General features: G+C 38.0%; 1 protein-coding gene across 1 annotated transcript in view; it reads left to right on the plus strand.

The window, feature by feature from the left end:
- Positions 1 to 15,683, plus strand: part of LOC107295855 (calcium-binding mitochondrial carrier protein SCaMC-1) — a 17,971-nt gene extending 2,288 nt beyond the window's left edge. Inside the window, exons 3-8 of the mRNA XM_015825189.2 lie at positions 2,469 to 2,627; positions 4,321 to 4,470; positions 7,758 to 7,865; positions 8,552 to 8,719; positions 14,083 to 14,233; positions 15,371 to 15,683. Of these exons, the coding sequence (XP_015680675.2) occupies positions 2,469 to 2,627; positions 4,321 to 4,470; positions 7,758 to 7,865; positions 8,552 to 8,719; positions 14,083 to 14,233; positions 15,371 to 15,549 (915 nt within the window). The 3' untranslated portion in view covers positions 15,550 to 15,683. The remainder of the gene's footprint in view (positions 1 to 2,468; positions 2,628 to 4,320; positions 4,471 to 7,757; positions 7,866 to 8,551; positions 8,720 to 14,082; positions 14,234 to 15,370) is intronic.
- The last annotated feature ends 4,061 nt before the right edge of the window (positions 15,684 to 19,744 follow it).

A 19,744-nucleotide genomic window follows, 5' to 3' on the forward strand; every position in this document is an offset into this window, starting at 1 on the left:
GCGCGGCGGAAGGAAGGGAGATCAGGGATCACCCTGATCTCTGGGGGTAGTTCATTCCAGAGGGTGGGAGCTCCCACAGAGAAGGCCCTCCCCCTTGGGGTCGCCAGCCGGCACTGTCTGGCCGACGGCACCCTGAGGAGACCCACTCTGTGGGAGCGTACAGGCCGATGGGAGGTAATCTGCGGCAGGAGGCGGTCACCAGGATAATGACTTGAATCCCCTCTCCAATTTAAGAAGAAAATGTTGACAAACACACTATTCCTGCAGATCATGTGTGGATTTCCTTCATTTTTCTTTTGGCAGACTTCACGCTTAAAAAAAATCTACAATTCTTGAAGTCCTGATAAATTGAAAATGCCGATTAAAAGTTAGTGGTTATTATAATCACTAACCGAATATAAACAGTTCAGACAGCATAATGGAATGATTTGGATGAGACAATAGGATAATTTTGCTTCTTGATGGTTGTTCAGCTGCGCACTGTTGAACAGCTGATGGTCATGCAAGGGTGTGATCAAAAGCAGCAGATTTTGTAGTAGAAATGATGAACTAAACCGGTTTCTGGTCTGCAGCCTTCAGCAATGATAAATACTTGTAAGAGAGTCCTGAAAAGTAAATATACCTCTCCATTCTTGATGTAAGAGTTGGTGATTTCTTGATTTCCAGAGTAAAATTCACAAGTAAAACAAAGTCTATTCAGCTTCATTGCATTCAGAAAAAAGTGCCTGATTTTTCTTTCTTTCTAGAGTTAGAATTATTGCTTTGACATCCATTTGCACCTTGACTGGGAACGGCATCTAAAATGTGGATGAAATCTGAAGCAGGGAGAGGATTGATATCTGAAACGGATAGACTTAAATATAATCCTTGATACGGTTCAGCAACTATTCAAAGTTATGACAGTGCTGAGCAACTCATGGTTATGGCTGGTCCTCAAAATTCGGGCTGTCCTAGTACCCTTAGAGTCATGTGATCATGATCTGCATGCTTGTCATCTGGTTCACTCTTATGACCAGTTGCAGAGTCAATCATGTGATTATCATTTGCAACCTTTACTACCAGCTTCCCCAGCAATTCAGTGGTGAAGCTGACAGGGAAGGTCACAAGTCACTGGGGTAATTTCCGCTAGCCCAACTGTTGCTATAATTTGAGGACTACCAGTTATTAAATAAAAGTTTTAAATAATTAAATACTGGTCTCTGGTCTTTGACTGTAATAAACTTAAACTTAGTAATTAAATACAATTTGTATACATTTGCTTAAATATATTTTTAAATTATATATTGTCAATCATTGCTTCAGTTTACCTTTTTTGCTGACCTGCTGAGTGAAATAATGAAAACAAAAAAATATAGCAACCTTGGATAGTGAGATGAGCTTGCAGATAAATTTAATAATAATAATAATAAAATAATAATAAAATAATAAATAAATAAATAAAATAATAAAATAATAAATAAAATAAAATAAAATAATAAAATAAAATAATAAAATAAAAAGCAAGCTCCATGTCTTCCATGGGAGAAGGTCTGCCTGTTAAATCTAAATGTCTGCTAAATTAAGGATTTATCTGTCAATCCTAATACAAGTAACAATAGGAGAAATCCAGAAAATATTGCTCCCTGTCTTCTATCCACATTTCCCTATAGGACACCTACCTCCCATTTTGTCCAGTGTCTTATTTCTATCTCTTGCTGGGAAATTCTGTTTTTGGGTACTGGGGGCTGGTATGATGTTGAAAATAAATAAATAAATAAATAAATAAATAAATAAATAAATAAATAAATAAATAAATAAATAAATAAATAAATAAATAAATAAGAAAGAAAGAAAGAAAGAAAGAAAGAAAGAAAGAAAGAAAGAAAGAAAGAGAATGTGGATTCACATTTTAACATATAAATTTGCCAGGGTTCAGTTTGGGTAAAAAAAAATGCTCTCTAACCCTGAAGTTTTCTTGTTTGAAGATATATTAAAGAGTTATCTAAATATCCCTTATGGTACTTCTTGCTTTGGTAACTTGAAATTATATATGAAGAATACATAATATTGATTGAATATTTTTTTTTAAAAAAAGCTAGGATAAAGTAATAGATCATTGGCTTAATAATACTTTTCCAAGGTCTTTCTTAAAAATAATACTTTTCCAAGGTCTTTCTTAAAAAATAGCTGCAAAGACATTCTTTGTAATGATACAGTAAGATTTGCCCAGGGATGTTAAATGCTTTTTAGATGATGTCTTTATTACAGCCATACTCAATTCAACATTTTTAAATTAATTGTATTTACAATGGTAGAATTGTCAAAATGATGGATTGTAGAATGTATTGTGTGTGCTTCTTTTCAATTTTTAGCTGAATGTAATTGTGTTTTATCGCCATCAATGTCTTTGTTGAAATAAAGGCAGATGGAATTTAAGTCATTCATTCTCTTGCTTGCTCTTTCTCATTCTCTCTTTGGCACTTTAACAGGTATTAGATATTGGAGATAGTTTAACTATTCCTGATGAATTCACTGAAGAAGAGAAGAAGACTGGCCAGTGGTGGAAGCAGCTTTTGTCAGGTGGAGTTGCTGGGGCCGTGTCTCGAACAGGCACAGCACCCCTTGATCGTCTCAAAGTTATGATGCAGGTGGGCCTCTTAAAACAAACCATCTGAGGTCCAAGAAGCTTCTTTAGACATCTTAAAAGTTTGGATGCAGTCAGTCAGAAGAGCGGTTTGTCATATTTTATCAGAAATAGTTTGCTCCAGAGATGGATGGACTTAGAATTGATCTACTTTGCTTATTATAAAAATCCCGAGATTTGTCTGACATACTCGGAATCAGGGAATCAGAACCTACAGCATTGTTTTTAGCGTCAGGACTGAACGCGGCTCCCAGAACTATTGCACAAAAATCCATTCCATTTGCTCACTCGAGGTTTCTTAATTTCAACAATAATATTTAAGACTAGTGGTGGGGGGAGGAAAATTATCTTGATGCTGCTATTGTTAGTCAGAAACCCTCACTAATATTCGATAGTTTACCTAGACATTCTTAATAGATTTTCTTTCAGCCCACTTTAATTTCGGCAGCCAATGGCCAGATGGCAGAAGGAGTGGTAGATTAAAAAGGTTCATAGTCAAAGAAGACCAAACATGGAAAACTGAGGTGGTAGTTCTCTCCAGTAAACAAACCTCCCTTGGGTATTGACTTTTGGCTGCCAGAATAATTGCCTCAAAGAGAAGATGTAGAGTAGAGGTCCCCAACCTTTTGGGCACCAGGGACCGGTTCCGTGGTGAAAGGTTTTTCCACGGACCAGAGAGTGCGTGGTTTTGTGTGCTGCCTGCATCTTGCAAATGGAACTTCACTTGTTGGTGCAGACCAGTTGCTGGCATGCGGTATTGGTCCACGGACCGGGAGTTGGGGACCCCTGCTGTAGAGAATTAAGACATGTTGGGGAAAGTGGAAGAAGGTATCTATAGTCTGCACTCTTCCCTTCCACCTCTATGTGATACAGATAGTCCTCGACTTATACCAGTTCCTTTGGAGACCGTTCGAAGTTACAACCGCACTGAAAAAGTGACATATGAATTGTTTTTCATACTTATGACCACTGCAGCATCCCCATGGTTGCATGATCAAAATTCAGACTCTTGGCAACTAATTCACATTTATGACCGTTGTAGTGTCCCAGAGTCATGTGATCATGGGGAAGCTAGATTCACTTAACAACCGTGTTGCTAACTTAATTGCTGTGCCACAAGTAAGGTCATAAAATGAGGCAAAAATCACTTAACAATGTCTCACTTAGCAACAGAAATGTTTGGGCTCCATTGTGGTTGTAAGTCGAGGACTATCTGTACAGGAGCTTCATGCTAAAGCACTTGGAGCTGCCACATTTACGCTCAGCAAGGAAATCGGTATCGGAAGAGAGAGAGTTGAATAAAAATAAGAGGGTTAGATATCAGCTCAGATGTTGCTTTTTTCTTTTCCCATTTAGCCTAAAGAAGGAAGGGGAATAACACCACACTTCTGCATTTTTAATGGCTAGGTGGGAGCCTTAACAAACAGGTTTTGTCGTTTGTCACAAAAGAAACGCAAAATCTGAATCTTCAGTCGTGTGTGTCAGATGTCATGAGACCAGGCACTATACCTAGTGCATAATCTGGAATGGTTCCAATTCCTAGTGCATAATCTGGAATGGTTCCAATTCCATCTGGAATGGTTCCAATTCTTGAAAGATCTGCTTACTTTATGCTTCTCTCGAAGGATAAAAGAGATGATTATGATTCAGCATGTTTTCTCTATATGTCAGTTAATTATGTTTCCTTTTCCTTGTAGGTTCACGGCTCAAAGGGAAAAATGAACATAGCTGGTGGCCTGAAGCAAATGGTGAAAGAAGGAGGAGTCCGTTCCCTTTGGAGGGGAAATGGTGTGAATGTTGTCAAAATTGCACCCGAAACAGCCATCAAGTTCTGGGCCTATGAACGGGTAAGGTGTTAAAAACATAGGAAACTCTGATAAGCTCCTCCTTTTGTATAAGACTGACATTCACTGAACAGTACAGGTAGTCCTTGACTTACGACCACAGTTGACCCCAAAATCTCTGTTGCTAAGCAAGAACAGTTGTGAAATTTTGTCCCATTTTACGACCTTTCTTGCCACAGCTGTTAAGCCTATCACTGCAGTTGTTAAGTTAGTAACACGGTTGTTAAGTGAATCTGGCTTCCCCATTGGCTTTGTTTGTCAGAAGGTCACAAAAGGTGATCACACGATCCCGGGACACTGCAACCATCATAAATACATGCCAGTTGCTAAGCATGTGATTTTTGATCATGTGACCATGGGGACCCTGCAGTGTTTGTAAGTGTGGAAACTGGCCATAAGTCACTTTTTTCAGTGCTGTTGTAACTTCAAACGGTCACTTAAAGAACTCCTGTAAGTCACGGACTCCCTGTAGTAAAAATTGTCTTACCCTGGATCTCAGGATTGTATTTGTCCATGAAACTGCTTTCTCAGGTTATATCCATTTCTAGAAGAAAGCATTCTGTTAAGCTACCTCCAAAGGTAATATCTTTAGCTAGTACTGTTTTTAAAAATAATTAATTAACATTTTTTTGAATCCTGTTTTTGTCAGCCCTTCAAGGTAGACCATGCTAGGAAACCAAAGTCGTGGAAGCCAATACTACTTTTATTGTAAAGCTATAGTAGCAGAATATTGCAAGTCTTAAAGTGCTTCCCCCCCTGCCTTTATCTTTCTCAAAACAGGGGAGAGCCTTGTCTGTGACATTTTCTCAGGCTACAGTTCTGCCCTGGACTCCAATGTTTTTTCTTTCTTTCATCTGACTGTTGTCTAAGTAGCGGTTCACTACACTTTCTCTACTTAAAAAAAGACCTAATGGTCTTTTGAAGAAGAAGAAAAAAAGAAAAGAAACGAGAGTTCTCTCTTGACTGGAGTTGAATAGTATGTAGAGTCAAATTATAGCTCATTTTTGCTTCAAGGATACCTATAAACTCATTTGATCCTTCCAGTAGTCTTCGGAAATTGAGACCCAGTTTGCTATGCAGTAGTGGTTAAGCAGTAGTGGTTAAGTGGTTTAGAAGGCCAGATCCTGAAGTTGAAACTCAAGTACTTTGGCCACCTAATGAGAAGGAAGGACTCACTGGAGAAGAGCCTAATGCTGGGAAAGATTGAGGGCAATAGAAGAATGGGACGATAGAGAATGAGGTGGCTGGATGGAGTCACTGAAGCAGTAGGCGTGAGCTTAAATGGATTCCAGAAGATGGTAGAGGACAGGAAGGCCTGGAGGAATGTTGTCCATGGGGTCGCGATGGGTCGGACATGACTTTGCAACTAACAACAAGTGGTTAAGCTGGTAGGCTAGAAACCAGGAGACTTGTGAGTTCTAGTCTCATCAGCTGGGTAACCTTGGGCCAATCATTCTTTCTCAGCCCTAGGAATAAGGCAAGGGCAAACCATTTCTGAAAAACCTTGCCAAGAAAACTGCAGAGACTTGTCCAGGCAATCTCCAGGAGTTAATATTGGCTCAAAGGCACACACACACACAGAGTCTCATGAAATCAGCTTGACAGACAGAGAACAATTCACTTCAGAGAGTTGAAGTTTGTTCAAGGAAATACAGAAAACAAATCAGTATTATATCTAAGTGTTTTCCTTGCCAGAAATTCCCTATTTTTTCCTTTTTTGGTTTTGTTACATTGTGGGTCCCCTTTGCCTCTGTATGTAACATAAGAAGAGAAAGTGGGCAAGTGTTTGAGTCTTTGTAACAGCTGAAATAGTTATATGCTGCTGAGCTGGATGGATCACAAAGCACAAAGTTTACTGCATCATACTTGGACATTTGCAATGCTGTATTTGATACAGGCTGAGGGAACTGCGATACATCAAAAATATTCTCCGCCCTTTCAACCATCAGCCTTGCTACAGATGTATCAATCTTTTTTATGCTTTTTCTCCCCCCCCCCCCCGTGTAAAGCAACTCTAAAGTAGAAAAGGAGAAATTTCTTAAATTAGAAAATTATCCAGGCACATATTGCAGGCCCCAGTGCCAGTTGCAGCTAAGTTTTGCTGCAAATATGTAGAGCCCATATTTTCAGAACTTATCCTTAGGCACAGAATTGTCTTTATTTCACCCTTCGTAAGACATCTTCAAGTAGTAGTAGTAGTAGTAGTAGTAGTAGCAGCAGCAGCAGTAGCTATAGGCTACAGAATAATAGAATAACAAGAGTTGGAAGGAACCTTGGAGGTCTTCTAGTCCAACCCCCTGCTCAAGCAGGAAACCCTATATCATTTCAAACAAATGGCTGTCCAGTCTCTTCTTAAAAATCTCCAATATTGGAGCACCCACAATTTCTGGAGGCAGGTTGTTCCACTGGTTAATTGTTCTAACTCTCAGGAAGTTTCTCCTTAGTTCTAGGTTGCTCCTCTCGATTAGTTTCCATCCATTGCTTCTTGTCCTGCCTTCAGGGGCTTTGGAGAATAGGTTGACCCCCCACTTTCTTGTGGCAACCCCTTAGGTATTAGAATATTATTACGGGCAGTGACTAGATAATACTCAAATTAATAATAAAACAGAAAAACACCGTGATAAAAGCAAACTAATAGCAACAAAACTAAAGCAAAGCAGCCAACTCTGAACAAATTATATGAGTGATAAAATGTATATCTCACTGCTGCAAAAAGTTATATTTGTTTCTGAGAGCTAGAGGTGAATGATATCCAAGGGATAGGAATTCAGTAATGGTGGAGCAGGTTAAGGAAAGCTTTGCTATATATTCTTTGTTTGGCCCATCATTAATGTCATCATGGGAATTATGCTTATTCAATTTTGACCATGAAACTCCATGGGTATTTATATCAATATTTGATGTATGAATAGAGTAACTATATTGGGTAGCCTGGAGCTGATCACATGGTGCAAGAACCTACTGACTAAATTATTTGCTTTGATATGTACACATACAGAGTTTGTGCACATGCCAGGGCAGAATTATTATTATTAGTTCTGGGGTCTTAGAATTAATGTGCTTTTTTTTTNAACTCCATGGGTATTTATATCAATATTTGATGTATGAATAGAGTAACTATATTGGGTAGCCTGGAGCTGATCACATGGTGCAAGAACCTACTGACTAAATTATTTGCTTTGATATGTACACATACAGAGTTTGTGCACATGCCAGGGCAGAATTATTATTATTAGTTCTGGGGTCTTAGAATTAATGTGCTTTTTTTTTTGTATCTTGATACTACCTAGTATAAGAAAATGTTTGTTAACGAAGAAGGAAAAATAGGAACTATTGAACGATTTATATCTGGTTCTATGGCTGGAGCAACCGCACAGACATCTATTTATCCTATGGAGGTAGGTATTGGATAATATCATCTTTTTTTAATAATGCCCTATTTTATTTTCCTCCCTCCCTCCTCCCTTCCTCAGTATGATAATCTGATATTAAACTATATTTACTCTAAAAATCACTTAAGCTAAGGAGAGTTCCATTTTAAAGCATTTCGTATCAAGCATACATTTTGCATGTGCAAAGACCAAGCTAAATCTCTCTTCTAGTTTCATTTAAAACATCAAAGTCTCAGATATCGTTATCTGTTGTTAAATGATTTAAGACCACAATGGAATTATTAAATACTCCAAGTGAATTAGAGTTGCCCACAACAGTTCATCTTTGCTGAGAACTATGGCATGTATATTTAAAGGACTTTAATCTAATGCGAATCTCCCAAGTTGTGCACAAAAACTATAACCCTATTTCTACAGACTAATGTACGTGTTCTTATTTAAAAATTTACAATGATAGGGATATCAGCCAAAATTAATTGATGCGAAAGGAAATGATTTAGCTCTAGAGTGATTTACATGTCCTTAAGTCTTGTTTGGGTCATACATTTCTTTTTAAACTCCTTTTTTCATATGTTAACTCTCACATCTGTAAATATGACCAATACTCTGGATCTATGTTAAAGACTAACTTGTGATATAATATTTAATTGTATTGTCTTCTGAACTATTTCTGCTCAATGCTATTTCTTTAGGTATTAAAAACAAGACTGGCAGTGGGTAAAACAGGTCAATATTCAGGAATGTTTGACTGTGCTAAGAAAATTTTAAAAACGGAAGGGGTGAAAGCCTTTTACAAAGGTTATATTCCTAATATTTTGGGAATAATTCCATATGCTGGCATCGATCTGGCTATTTATGAGGTGAGTTGGCATATTCCATTATAATGCAATGAAAAAAAAAAATGTTTTGTGGATAAAGTATTTGATTCAACCCAGAATGTAGACTCAACATTTCTGTATCTTTGATGCCACTGGTTGCATACTGCACCAATTTATATGGACAGATCAGTTTTCATGACTTTCCCTTAAAACATTAAGGTAGGTAATATATATAGGGAAATTGTAAGCTTGTATGATAATTCTGAAGCTTTCTAGTGCTACAGGATTATCAATTATATTGTGAAGATGCTGTTAAATCTTGATTGTTTAGTCAAATCTTACCTTCTATTACTAAAACTGGTATAGAACACAATTTTAGGAGACGCCTTAGGAGCACACGTGACACAGTTGTTACACAAGCTGCACTGGCAGTCAGTTTGCTTCTGGCCATTGTCTTTAAAGGCCTTTATGGCATGGGTCCAGAGTATCTGAAGAACTGTCTCACCCTGACGGACTAATCTGCCTCACTTGTTCCACTGGAAAGTATCTACTTTGGACCCCGTTGGCCAAAGAATTTCAACTGGTGAGGTCCAGAAGAATAGCATTTCCTGCTTTGGGTCCCGTCTTCTGGAACATTCTTCCATCAAATGTGACATCTGCTGCCACACTCTTGGCTTTCCAGAATAATCTAAAAATGTGGCTCTGCCATTTGGCCTGGGGCACTGACAGGGCCCCACCACATTGGGGATGGCTGATAGGTTAGAAAAAAATTCTCTCCCCAGGCCATTCATCGTCTTGGTTTTTAACGTTTAACTTCTCTATTTAAATTTTTTTTTTTTAGTACTTTTCAATTTTTTATTATATTTGAAGCTGCCCAGAGTTGCTTCGGTGAGATGAACAGCATAGGAATTTAATAAATAAATAGTCATTTTTTGCTAGAATGGCTACTTATTTAAAATGTTAAGAGTTTTATTAGTGTGGTTACTACTTATCTTTTTAAATTCTCATGTTTGGCTAAGCCACACTTCATTTTAACCATGATTTGTTGATTAAAGGACTGGCTTTACACATTGATCTCAAACATAAAACGTAGCTTAGGATATTAAACCAAAACCAATAAGCTCTGTTATAACTTGCACAGCCCTCTGAACAAATTGGAGGAAAGAAGATATATTAATGAAGTAGTGATCAATGATAATAGGAATTATCATTTACATAATTTAATTTGTAGTAGCTTAATGAGTACTTAACAGAGCAATCACAAAATAAATCTTTGTAATGCCGCAATGAAGCATGGGCGGCTATGAGAAAATTCAATTTGGGGTTTACAAGGATAAGTCCTTGACTTGTTAGTTGGGACTGCAATTTTCATCATAAGTTGGTGCGGTTATAAAGTGAGGTGTTACATGACTGCACTGCACTGTCTTATGATGACAATCTCAGCTCTCCCCATTGCAGTTGTTACCTGTGAATCATGTGTTGTTAAGCAAGCACCCACCCCAAGCCAAGCCATTCTAGGTTTGGTCCATCCCAATCCTGAGTCTCAGTGAATAAGGAACTGCATTGGACTCCCTCCAATTGACTACCTCTTCCTCATCTCTGTCCTTTGGGACCCATTGCACCCTGCCTTGCACTGTAATGTGGCTGCTTGCCACCCCCTGGGAAACATCAGCAAGCATTCAATTTCTGAATTGCCTTCTCTCCCCAGCCCATGTGTGGCTGGCTCTCCAGCCCATCCCAGCAAACAAGCATTCCTTTGCTCTCCAGCAAGTACCAGCAAACATTCATTCACCCAGTGCGCTGGAACCAACAGCAGGAAGGAAGGGCTCCCTGGTGTGGAAGTTAAGAGATATGTCAGTCTGTCCTCTAGATTCCCATATGAGGTCAAACACTTAGGTTGATATCTGACTTTCTCGGGGGAAAGCAAGCAATTGGGTTGAGATTCTAGTGTACAGTGGAGTCAACAATAAAGGAATCTCTTGACCTAAGTCCCAGAGCCACTTTCATTGTTTGCACCTGAAACTCAGTTGCCTTCTCTCCCACTTCCATGCACCAAACTTTCATTTTTTGTACTCAGCTTCTTGCTGCCTTTGCTGTCTCCTTTCCAAGCCCAGCTTTTCTGGAAGAGGTTTCCTACACATGGCTAGAGCTGCAGTTTCTGAAGATAGCACAGGCTTTAGCCACTTTGAAAAAGGCTCCACTCCCCCACCCCGCCCCCCCAGTTTCCCAAAAGTCTAAAACTGCATTGACTTTGGAAAGTAATGCATGGTATTTTTTTTTTTTAAAAAAAAACCTTGTTTGATGTAAAACAGGGGTGTCAAACTCACAATGTCACGTGACATCGCGCAACGTATTGGGCCGATTTTGCCATTGCCGGCAATGGGGTGGGCGCGGCTTTCAGATGATGTGTCCGGCCTGCGGGCCAGCAGTTTGATACCCCTGATGTAAAAGAACAAAGTACAATAACTATAATTATAAAATAAATCCTTCCGAATTCAGGGCATAAGAGAAAAATATTTGTGTAAATGGAAGAGCATAGAAGTTCAGGAAGGTGTTGAATGTTTAATGTAAGTCAGAATAACAGTTTATTATTATACCTGAATAGTTAATACAGCTGTCTTTCTGAATTTCATGCTTTTTACCTTAGCTTCACAGCTGCTATAGTTTACACTGCAGTTTCTGCTAATGGCTGCAGGTTATTAATCTTCATGTACTTAAGCATGTTTCATGCTGAAATAATGTTCTACCTCTACTTGGCAGCATATGCTACCTGTCAGCCATTTATTGTGTTCCTAGCAATTAGCTGAGCTGATGCTTTCTTGTTCTATAATGCCCCACTTAAATCTAATTCATTCCCATTCTATATGAAGAGATTTTACAAATGACAATTATCATTTGTAGTGCATATCCATCTCTTAATGAGCTTCATGTTTACACCAGCCAACACTTGGCATTTGCATAGGTTATACCCAAGTCTTTTATTCAGAGATGGAAGTTTGAAGGTGGAGTCACTGGTGGTCATGATTATGCAAAGCCCAGTTTCATTTTGGTGCAAACAGATTCTGTAAAAAAACAACAGGTTTCTGACACTTAATTAGGCCCAACCATGGAGGGGCTGGGAGGACTTACTTGTTTATGAAAGAGGAAGACAGATGAGTGTGCTGATAGGAATTGTGATAGTGTTCCTATCAGTGTAGTGAGTGCTAGTCAAGAGGCACTTAAAACTCCTTCCATTCCTATTTGCAGGTTTTTGTAATTTTATTGATTTAAAGTGCTTGAACACTTCAGAACACTTAGGGAAAAATAAATATGTAAATAATATGAATGTAAATCATTGGAAGTGAACTTTTAAAAATTACTTTCTGTTCTCTTCTAAGACTGCCATTTCTCCTCATCATGTTGCCAGACTTGGAGTATGGCGGCCAGGGGGAGAAATAAATTCGGTCCTTATTACAACATAGCTAGTCCCACTGTAGCCAAGGGAAAGTTGTTTATCTCTCCCAAGTAGAGTCTGCTGTCCATCCAAGCTGCTTAGAGCAGAAATGAAAAGAAGAATGTACTCAGTAAGACCTTGGCTTATGAGGCATTGGATCCTGGCTTTCTTGCCCCTCAGCCTTCCTCAACTTGGCATATTCCCAAACTGAAAATAGACACTATCCATAATGGCCGAGTTCTGGAAGCTGCAGTATCAATATTGCTGAAGAATGCAGATTCTCTTAAGTATGTTTCTCTAAGCATCGTTATTCTGTGACTTACAGATGTGTTGTGAAAATTTATAAAATAATTCAGTCTTGCACACAGTCCTCCAGACAACTCAATCAGCCATGTGGTCAGATCTTTTGACATACCAGTTACTAGTCAGTTTCATCTCAGGGTACTGTCTTGGGCTGTTTGGTTCCTCAACAACGATCTCCTGGTCCTCCTGCTCTTGTTGAGTCATGATCTCAGCTGGTGGCTGGCAGTGGAAGCTGAAATCCTGAGCTTCTCCAGTTCTCCTGCTTCAAGCCAACCTGCAGTGGTGACCTCCAGTTATAATTCCAGTAGACATGTCACTCTACCAGAGACCCTATGGCAACGGGGAGAAGATCAAAGCTCTGCTTGTAGAATAAAATGTTTCTGCACTCCAGCCCAGATCCAAATCATCCATATAAAGCTACATTATGATATGGTGGCCATATTGTCAGTCAGTTGTTTTCTGTATTGCATGAGCAATAGGTTGTGACTAAACAATACAAGGTCAAATATTGAAGTGGGCAGCATATTAAACTTATGTAGAGATTTCTTTTAATAAGCTTCATCCCAAACACTGAAGAGATATACCAGTGATGGCGAACCTTTTAGAGACCGAGTACCCAAAATCTGGCCCCGCCCCCGCTCCACCCCCTGCCCCGCCCCCACCCCGCCTGCCCGCAGGGCCATTTCACCGCCTCAGGGCCCACTGCAGATCGCCCAGGCAGCCCAGCAGCGTCATGGCAGCCACGCCCTCTCCCTGCGCCCTGCAGCATCAACTGCATGATGGGGCGTGAGGGCAGAGTCTTGTCTACGCTGCCTGGCTGCTCCGCGTGGGCCACGCTTGGGGGTGACTCTCCTCCAGGGGGGCTGCTGGTGAGGGGGTTGTGCCCACAGAGAGGGCTCCGAGTGCCGCCTCTGGCACCAGTGCCATAGGTTCGCCACCACTGAGATATACCATATATACAAACTCATAAATTCCATTATGATTTAAAATGTATGTAAAGATAACATGTATTCAGCTTAAGGGTAAATAAAGTGTATTACTGAATATATATATTTTTCTGTGTTGTTTTCTATTATGTTTAGAGAAATAGTCATGGGTGATGTTCTGCAGTTTTGAAGTGTCAAACACTTCTCTAATTTCACTATTTATTTAAGTCATCACAGGGATTTTTCTAAGACTTGCTGGGCAGATCATTGAAAACTGAGGATGAGGCTACTATGCCAGTTCAAAATCACAAGCTGGTGCTTTGCACGCCAATTATGCTTGTGGAAAAAAATGGAGAATTAGTATAATGAACTGTCACAAAGAGTTGTCAGATGGAAGTTGCTATTTCATTTCTATCATAACCTCCTTAGGCAGCCCTTGAGCTGCAATGTGATACAGATGAAGTGCTTAGCATAATACATATGTGAATCAGCTGATGAATGTCACTCAATGTCCAAGTTTATAAGGGTACTTGAGGGATGAAGGGAAACAAGCATTTGTCTCAAATGAAGAAAAAGAAAGAAATCACTTTCAAAATATATGATCAGTATTCTAGCTTGTTCAACATGTTTTCGAAGGCTCCAACTCTTATCCCATTTTCAGAAGGTCTCATAAAAATGTAGCCACATCCTTTGATGGGTTTAGAACTAGATATGAACTAACTAAATCAATATATTTCTGACAGGCATTGAAAAAAATGTGGTTAGAAAAATATGCCACCGACTCTGCCAACCCTGGTGTATTAGTATTGCTTGGATGCGGTACTTTATCCAGTACTTGTGGCCAGTTATCCAGTTATCCACTTGCCCTTATCCGAACTCGAATGCAAGCTCAAGGTGAGTGTTAAAGTTATGTTACTGTGCCTGTGTGGAAGAGATAACTTGAGGGATGAATATTGAAGGATACTGTTGTTGATCATTAAGAGCTTGGCTACCCTTTTTCTTCTGGAATTTATGTACCTAGCCTTCTGCCATCAGTGATCACTTTTTTAAAAGTTGCACTATGTCTTTAAAGTCTGCCCAATATCTTGATCTCCCTCAGTGCAAGTTGAGGTAGCAAACCTCTGTATGGAGTTTTCTTTATTTTGCTTGAAGATGTTTTGCTTCTCATCCAAGAAGCTTCTTCAGTTCTCAGAATTGAAGAAACTTCTTGGCTGAGAAGCGAAACGTCTTCAACGAAAACAAAGTCCAGTTGCCTTTTGGAAAAGCACCTTTGGGAAAAAAAACATTATCTGGATGACTGAGAATTTCCATTGACATTTTGGGAGGATAGATATTACTCATAATGCTTACTGATACATAGGTTTCTTTCAATACACACTTTTTTTTATCCAAATGGAGAAGGATCTGATAATGGAGGTTTCATCTAAAATGATGGAGTTGAGACACAGGTTTCCACTTCCGTCAAAAGTAGATCTTTGCCAAATTGTATCAATAATGATAAAAAACTTTGCCTGACCGGTAGAAGCCTGGTTAGCATAAAAGGTTCTAGAATAAGGCTTTGTTCTACCTGTTTTAACCCATAGGACCCTCTTTTGCTTTGTTGGGGGAACAAATAACATGCAGTTATTACAGAATATGAGACATTTTTGAACCTATTCTTTTCTATTTTGTGGGAGGCAAAGGGACAGCATTCTAAATGTTACAGAAACTTAAGAGATCCATTTTACCACTTTCCCTCACATAAAAGAAAAGGGTCTGAATATTCTAGTCTCAGCCATTCTGCCAGAACTTTGCAATTACAAACGAAGTACACTGAAAGTCCTGCATGTAGACTATAGGATTGAAAAGCTGAAATACGGGAGAAATATGTTTGTGTTTATGCATGCAGAAAATTAGTTTTGTAGACATAATACAGAGGGAAATAATGTATTTCTTGACAGGGAAGCACAACTAAGTATGCACGTCAGATTTCTTCTATTTATTAAGACAGCTTGAATAATATATATTTTTTTCCTTTTTAATTTTCTGTAGCGATGGTAGAAAGTGGCCCTCAGCTAAACATGGTTGGCCTTTTCCAAAAAATTATTGCCAAAGAAGGAATCCTTGGACTATACAGAGGCATAGCCCCAAACTTCATGAAGGTGCTTCCTGCTGTCAGCATCAGTTATGTGGTATATGAAAAGATGAAGGAAAACTTGGGAATAGCATGAAAGAAAGAGATTACCCACATGAGAGACTTTCAAGGAATATTCACCCAGATGAAATCCTGGAGGCTAAATTCATGTTTACAATTAGCTACAGTTCCTCTATGCGAAAATTCTGCAAGTCTTAACTTTATGAAGTCTTGATGGAGTAAAAAAAAAAAAGTATTTTCTGAAAACAGCTAGGTAATGAAAAAAAATGTCAAAAACTATTTCATTGCTCATGTGGCTGCTTTTTGGAAAAGTTTGAGGATGTCACAATTATTTCCCCAACTTATATATTATTGGGTTAAAGCTATACAAGCACTCTGTTATGACAATTTGCATTTGATTATCTAGTGGGCAATTTATGAACATTCTGAACACCCAATATTAATTTGCAGTCATCTTTTGCAATATGGTAATAATTCTACTTTTTTTTGTTAAGCTTTTATAAATCTAAAAAAAACCCTCAGAAAAATAATTCAGAAAGTCATATAACGTCACTCTGAAATTTTTGATAATTTGTTCAGTTCTCCTTATAACAAATTAACAGAAAGAGCTTGAAGTGAGATGAATGTATTTGCATCATTATTAGTCATTTATATAGAACATACCTAGGTGGGATCTGATCTTCCAAACATTAATCTTGGAAAATTGATGAGGATAGGAACCAATCTAGACATGCGTGGAACTGACATATTAAAGTAAAAGTTATTGTTATTTACAAAAGATTATAATAATTGATAGTTTGTATGCATATTCAACATCCTATTCCCAATTTATAGGAATGGAAGGAATCAAGGCATACGTTTAACTTAACAAGTATTCGTATCCTTCAGATAATTACTAATTTGTTTAAAGGTTAAAACAGGTGAAAAATTTCTTAAATTTCTCCCTTTTTCATCCTCCCATCTTCCACAGTCACTTATCAAAATGCATGCTTTTAAATGCTAATGAGTTCCTTAGCTAGGCTTGCCTTCTCTTCCAAGAGAGAAAATTCTTGTTCTTTCTTTTACTACCCAAAGGAAATGGCTTTCTTTTCTAACTCTGATTTGATTCCTTTTCAGACAACCTCTCCTACAGCTGCTTCTCTCACAATTCTCAATTCATGGAAGATGTTCCTTCCACAGTTCTCCTCTACTCTGTAGCTTTGGATCCCTTCAATCCCCATTGCTCCCTTTTAGTCCTCTGCTTGTTCATTCTTCCTTCTCATTGTCGGCATATGTAGACCAGGGGTCTTCAAAATTGGCCCTTTTATGACTTGTGGACTTCAACTCCCAGAATTCCTTAGCCAGTGTGCCTGGCTGAGGAATTCTGGGAGTTGAAGTCCACAAGTCATAAAAGGACCAAGTTTGAAGACCCCTGATGTAGACCATGAAAGAACTAGCTGTCCTATTACCTATCTTCTCTAGGTTTATCTTGCCTGCAAAAAACAGATGTGTGAGATTGCAGGTGCTTCAAGGAGTTGTAGATTTTTGTCATTGTCTATGTGCTTTGAGCCTTGCATATGACTATCAGGCCACTAAATAAAAATAAAAAATTTAACATTTGCAACCCTGAGAAGAATAGCAGGTTTTTTGTATCATGGCAGCTCATTCTTCCATATTTGGCTAAGTCCTGTTTGAAGCAGCTATATATATATATATAAATTTTTCTTATGGCTTGTTTGGGGTTTTTTTTTGCAGGTCAGAGCTGATTTCCTTGTTGGAGATCTGTACTTTTTTAAATAGTGTAATGGAGATTATTTATTGATAGATGGGAAGATCCACAAATATTCTTAATTCCCCAAATCAAGATAGAAATCAATATCAATTTTCAGTTTATTTTATCAAACAATTGTATCAAATTATATCATAATATCAACATAATACAATAAAATATGATAAACTGAAATTATGTGAACTAAATAGTCATAAAGAATATTGCCTTCAAATTATTAAATTTAGTAAAATGATTTTAAGTAACTGGAAATCAATCCAGAGGGTAATGATAGGCAACCAAAAATTGCATTGAAAAATCATGGCCAGCCTGTATTAACATCCTCTTCTCCAGCATATTTCAAAGACATTTGAAATGAAAGGCAGGAATTGCTGTGAGTTAAATAATTGTTTGCTTATTGCAATAAAGTAAGCTCGTTTTAATTACAGATATAACCGCATCATAAAAGCAGATTCTTTTCTTAGCATTGCTTGTTTCTTTGAAATCTGGCTATTCCTTTTATTTGATTAAAATTTTCTTCAAGAGTGGCACACAGAAGGGCTTGAGTAAATTATTGCTTTGTTGCTCTTTGGAGTTTCTTATGCTACTACCTAGATACCCATTAAGAGTTTGAACAAAACTCTTAAATATACATTATTTGGGAGAGTATTGTGGGATAGAACTTTTAGGCTATGACACGTGTATTGCTATCATAAAAAGAGGTATGTGATCATATCAACAGAGGTCTGCTGTAGCTATTGGGTACAGATGGATGATGATTTGGCTGTATGTGGCCATAACTGTTTGGGAGAATCTAATGTAAAATTTCCAAACAATTCACTTTACAAAAGAGTAAATCATAGTGCTTGTTTGTACTGTAAACATTTCAAACCAGTGCCTTCAGCAAACACTCCTTAATCCTCCTTTTAAAACCATCTTGGAAAAATAAGACATGGCCCCCTCATAATCATCTGTTAGTGCTGTGGATACATGGCAATGAGGCCTAGTGCGTTGTGTGCAATATTTTTGAATGACAGCTTTTTCACACTGCCTCTTGTCATATAGAAAACCACACTTTATCAAAACCAAAGGGTTGTTCCAAAATACGCAATATATAAAGTGTCCGACTTTTTTTAAAAAGAACAAAATATATACTATTGTAAAATTTTCTTTTTTATATAGCTTTCTAGTTGTTTATTTAGAAAAATGCTTATTTGAAAAATAGAGTTGAAAAATGACATAAGCAATACATGAAGCAGATTCATTCTGTTTTCTTGTATAAGTGTCCTTACTGTTTAGGTGATTTTGTTGTTAATTCTTCAGAGATGATGTAAGCTTGAGTAAGATTCCTTTTATCTTGTCCCTAAGCATCATTAGTTTGTAATTATTATATGCTTCATCTGTTCCTTGGTGAAAGAGATGCTGATACTTTGAAAACTGTTTATAATAAATGGGTTTTATAATACAGTTGTATGTTCTTTTGTAAATTATTGGATCATTCACTATATTATTAACATTGATTCTGGTGGAACTCAATATCTACATATTTTGGATAGTGTATTAGTCTCTCATTCAGGCACTGAACAAAACCACAGCTGTGCTTTCAGCTGAAATTTTGCAATTTCAATTTCTTTCAACAACATTTGATACCAATCTCTCTTTTCCCTGGAGAAGTTGTGAGAGGTTAGCCTACCTTCCACTTATGCAATAGTAACCATCATTTATTGTGCTGGTGACAGAGAACATGAGTTTATTGTAAGGAGAGCTTTACATCACATAATTTTATTACCTAGGAAGCAAGTCTTCTGTATTATAATTTTATCATATTTCTGTATGTCAAAAGTTATTCTGCCGATTGCCAAAAGTTCGATTCTGACTGGCTCAAGGTTGACTCGGCCTTCCATCCTTCCAAGGTCAGTAAAATGAGGACTCAGATTGTTGGAGGCAATATGCTGACTGTGTAAACCGCTTAGAGAGGGCTGTAAAACACTGTGAAATGGTATGAAAAATCTAAGTGCTAGTGCTATTGAAAATTTTTAGAACTCACCTGTTGATGCTAAAAGTGAAAATCTATTTACACACGAAGCTAAAAAGGTCATATTCTAAGGTCTTTAAATAATACAGGAACATACATACTTAGGATTATACCATTAGTGTTTATACGAACACATCACTCAAACTGAAGTATTATCCAAAGCAATTGACATGTAAATGGGCCATCATGGACAAAATGCTCATTTTTCTTCAAAAGCATTGATTTTCAGTTTGGCCTACTCATATATTCAGCTGTCTGCCATCACTGTACAGTGACCGAATGCAGGAAAAGTGTGAGTCTATGAAGCTAAGGAATTACAAGGATAGAAGTCCATCGCATCTGGAATAGAGGCAGACTCCTGTTGAAGAAAATTCCGCAATAGCAGTTAATGCAGTTACATTGGATTATGTGTGTCGGTAATCAACACGGTGTCAGTTCATAGGCAGTTAAGTTGTAAATAAGAACTTAGAAAACAGCTGGCCCTGGGAA

Source organism: Protobothrops mucrosquamatus, unplaced genomic scaffold (assembly GCF_001527695.2).
Source record: "Protobothrops mucrosquamatus isolate PMUCROS unplaced genomic scaffold, P.Mucros_1.0 scaffold2537, whole genome shotgun sequence".
Classification (NCBI taxonomy): Eukaryota; Metazoa; Chordata; class Lepidosauria; order Squamata; family Viperidae; genus Protobothrops; species Protobothrops mucrosquamatus.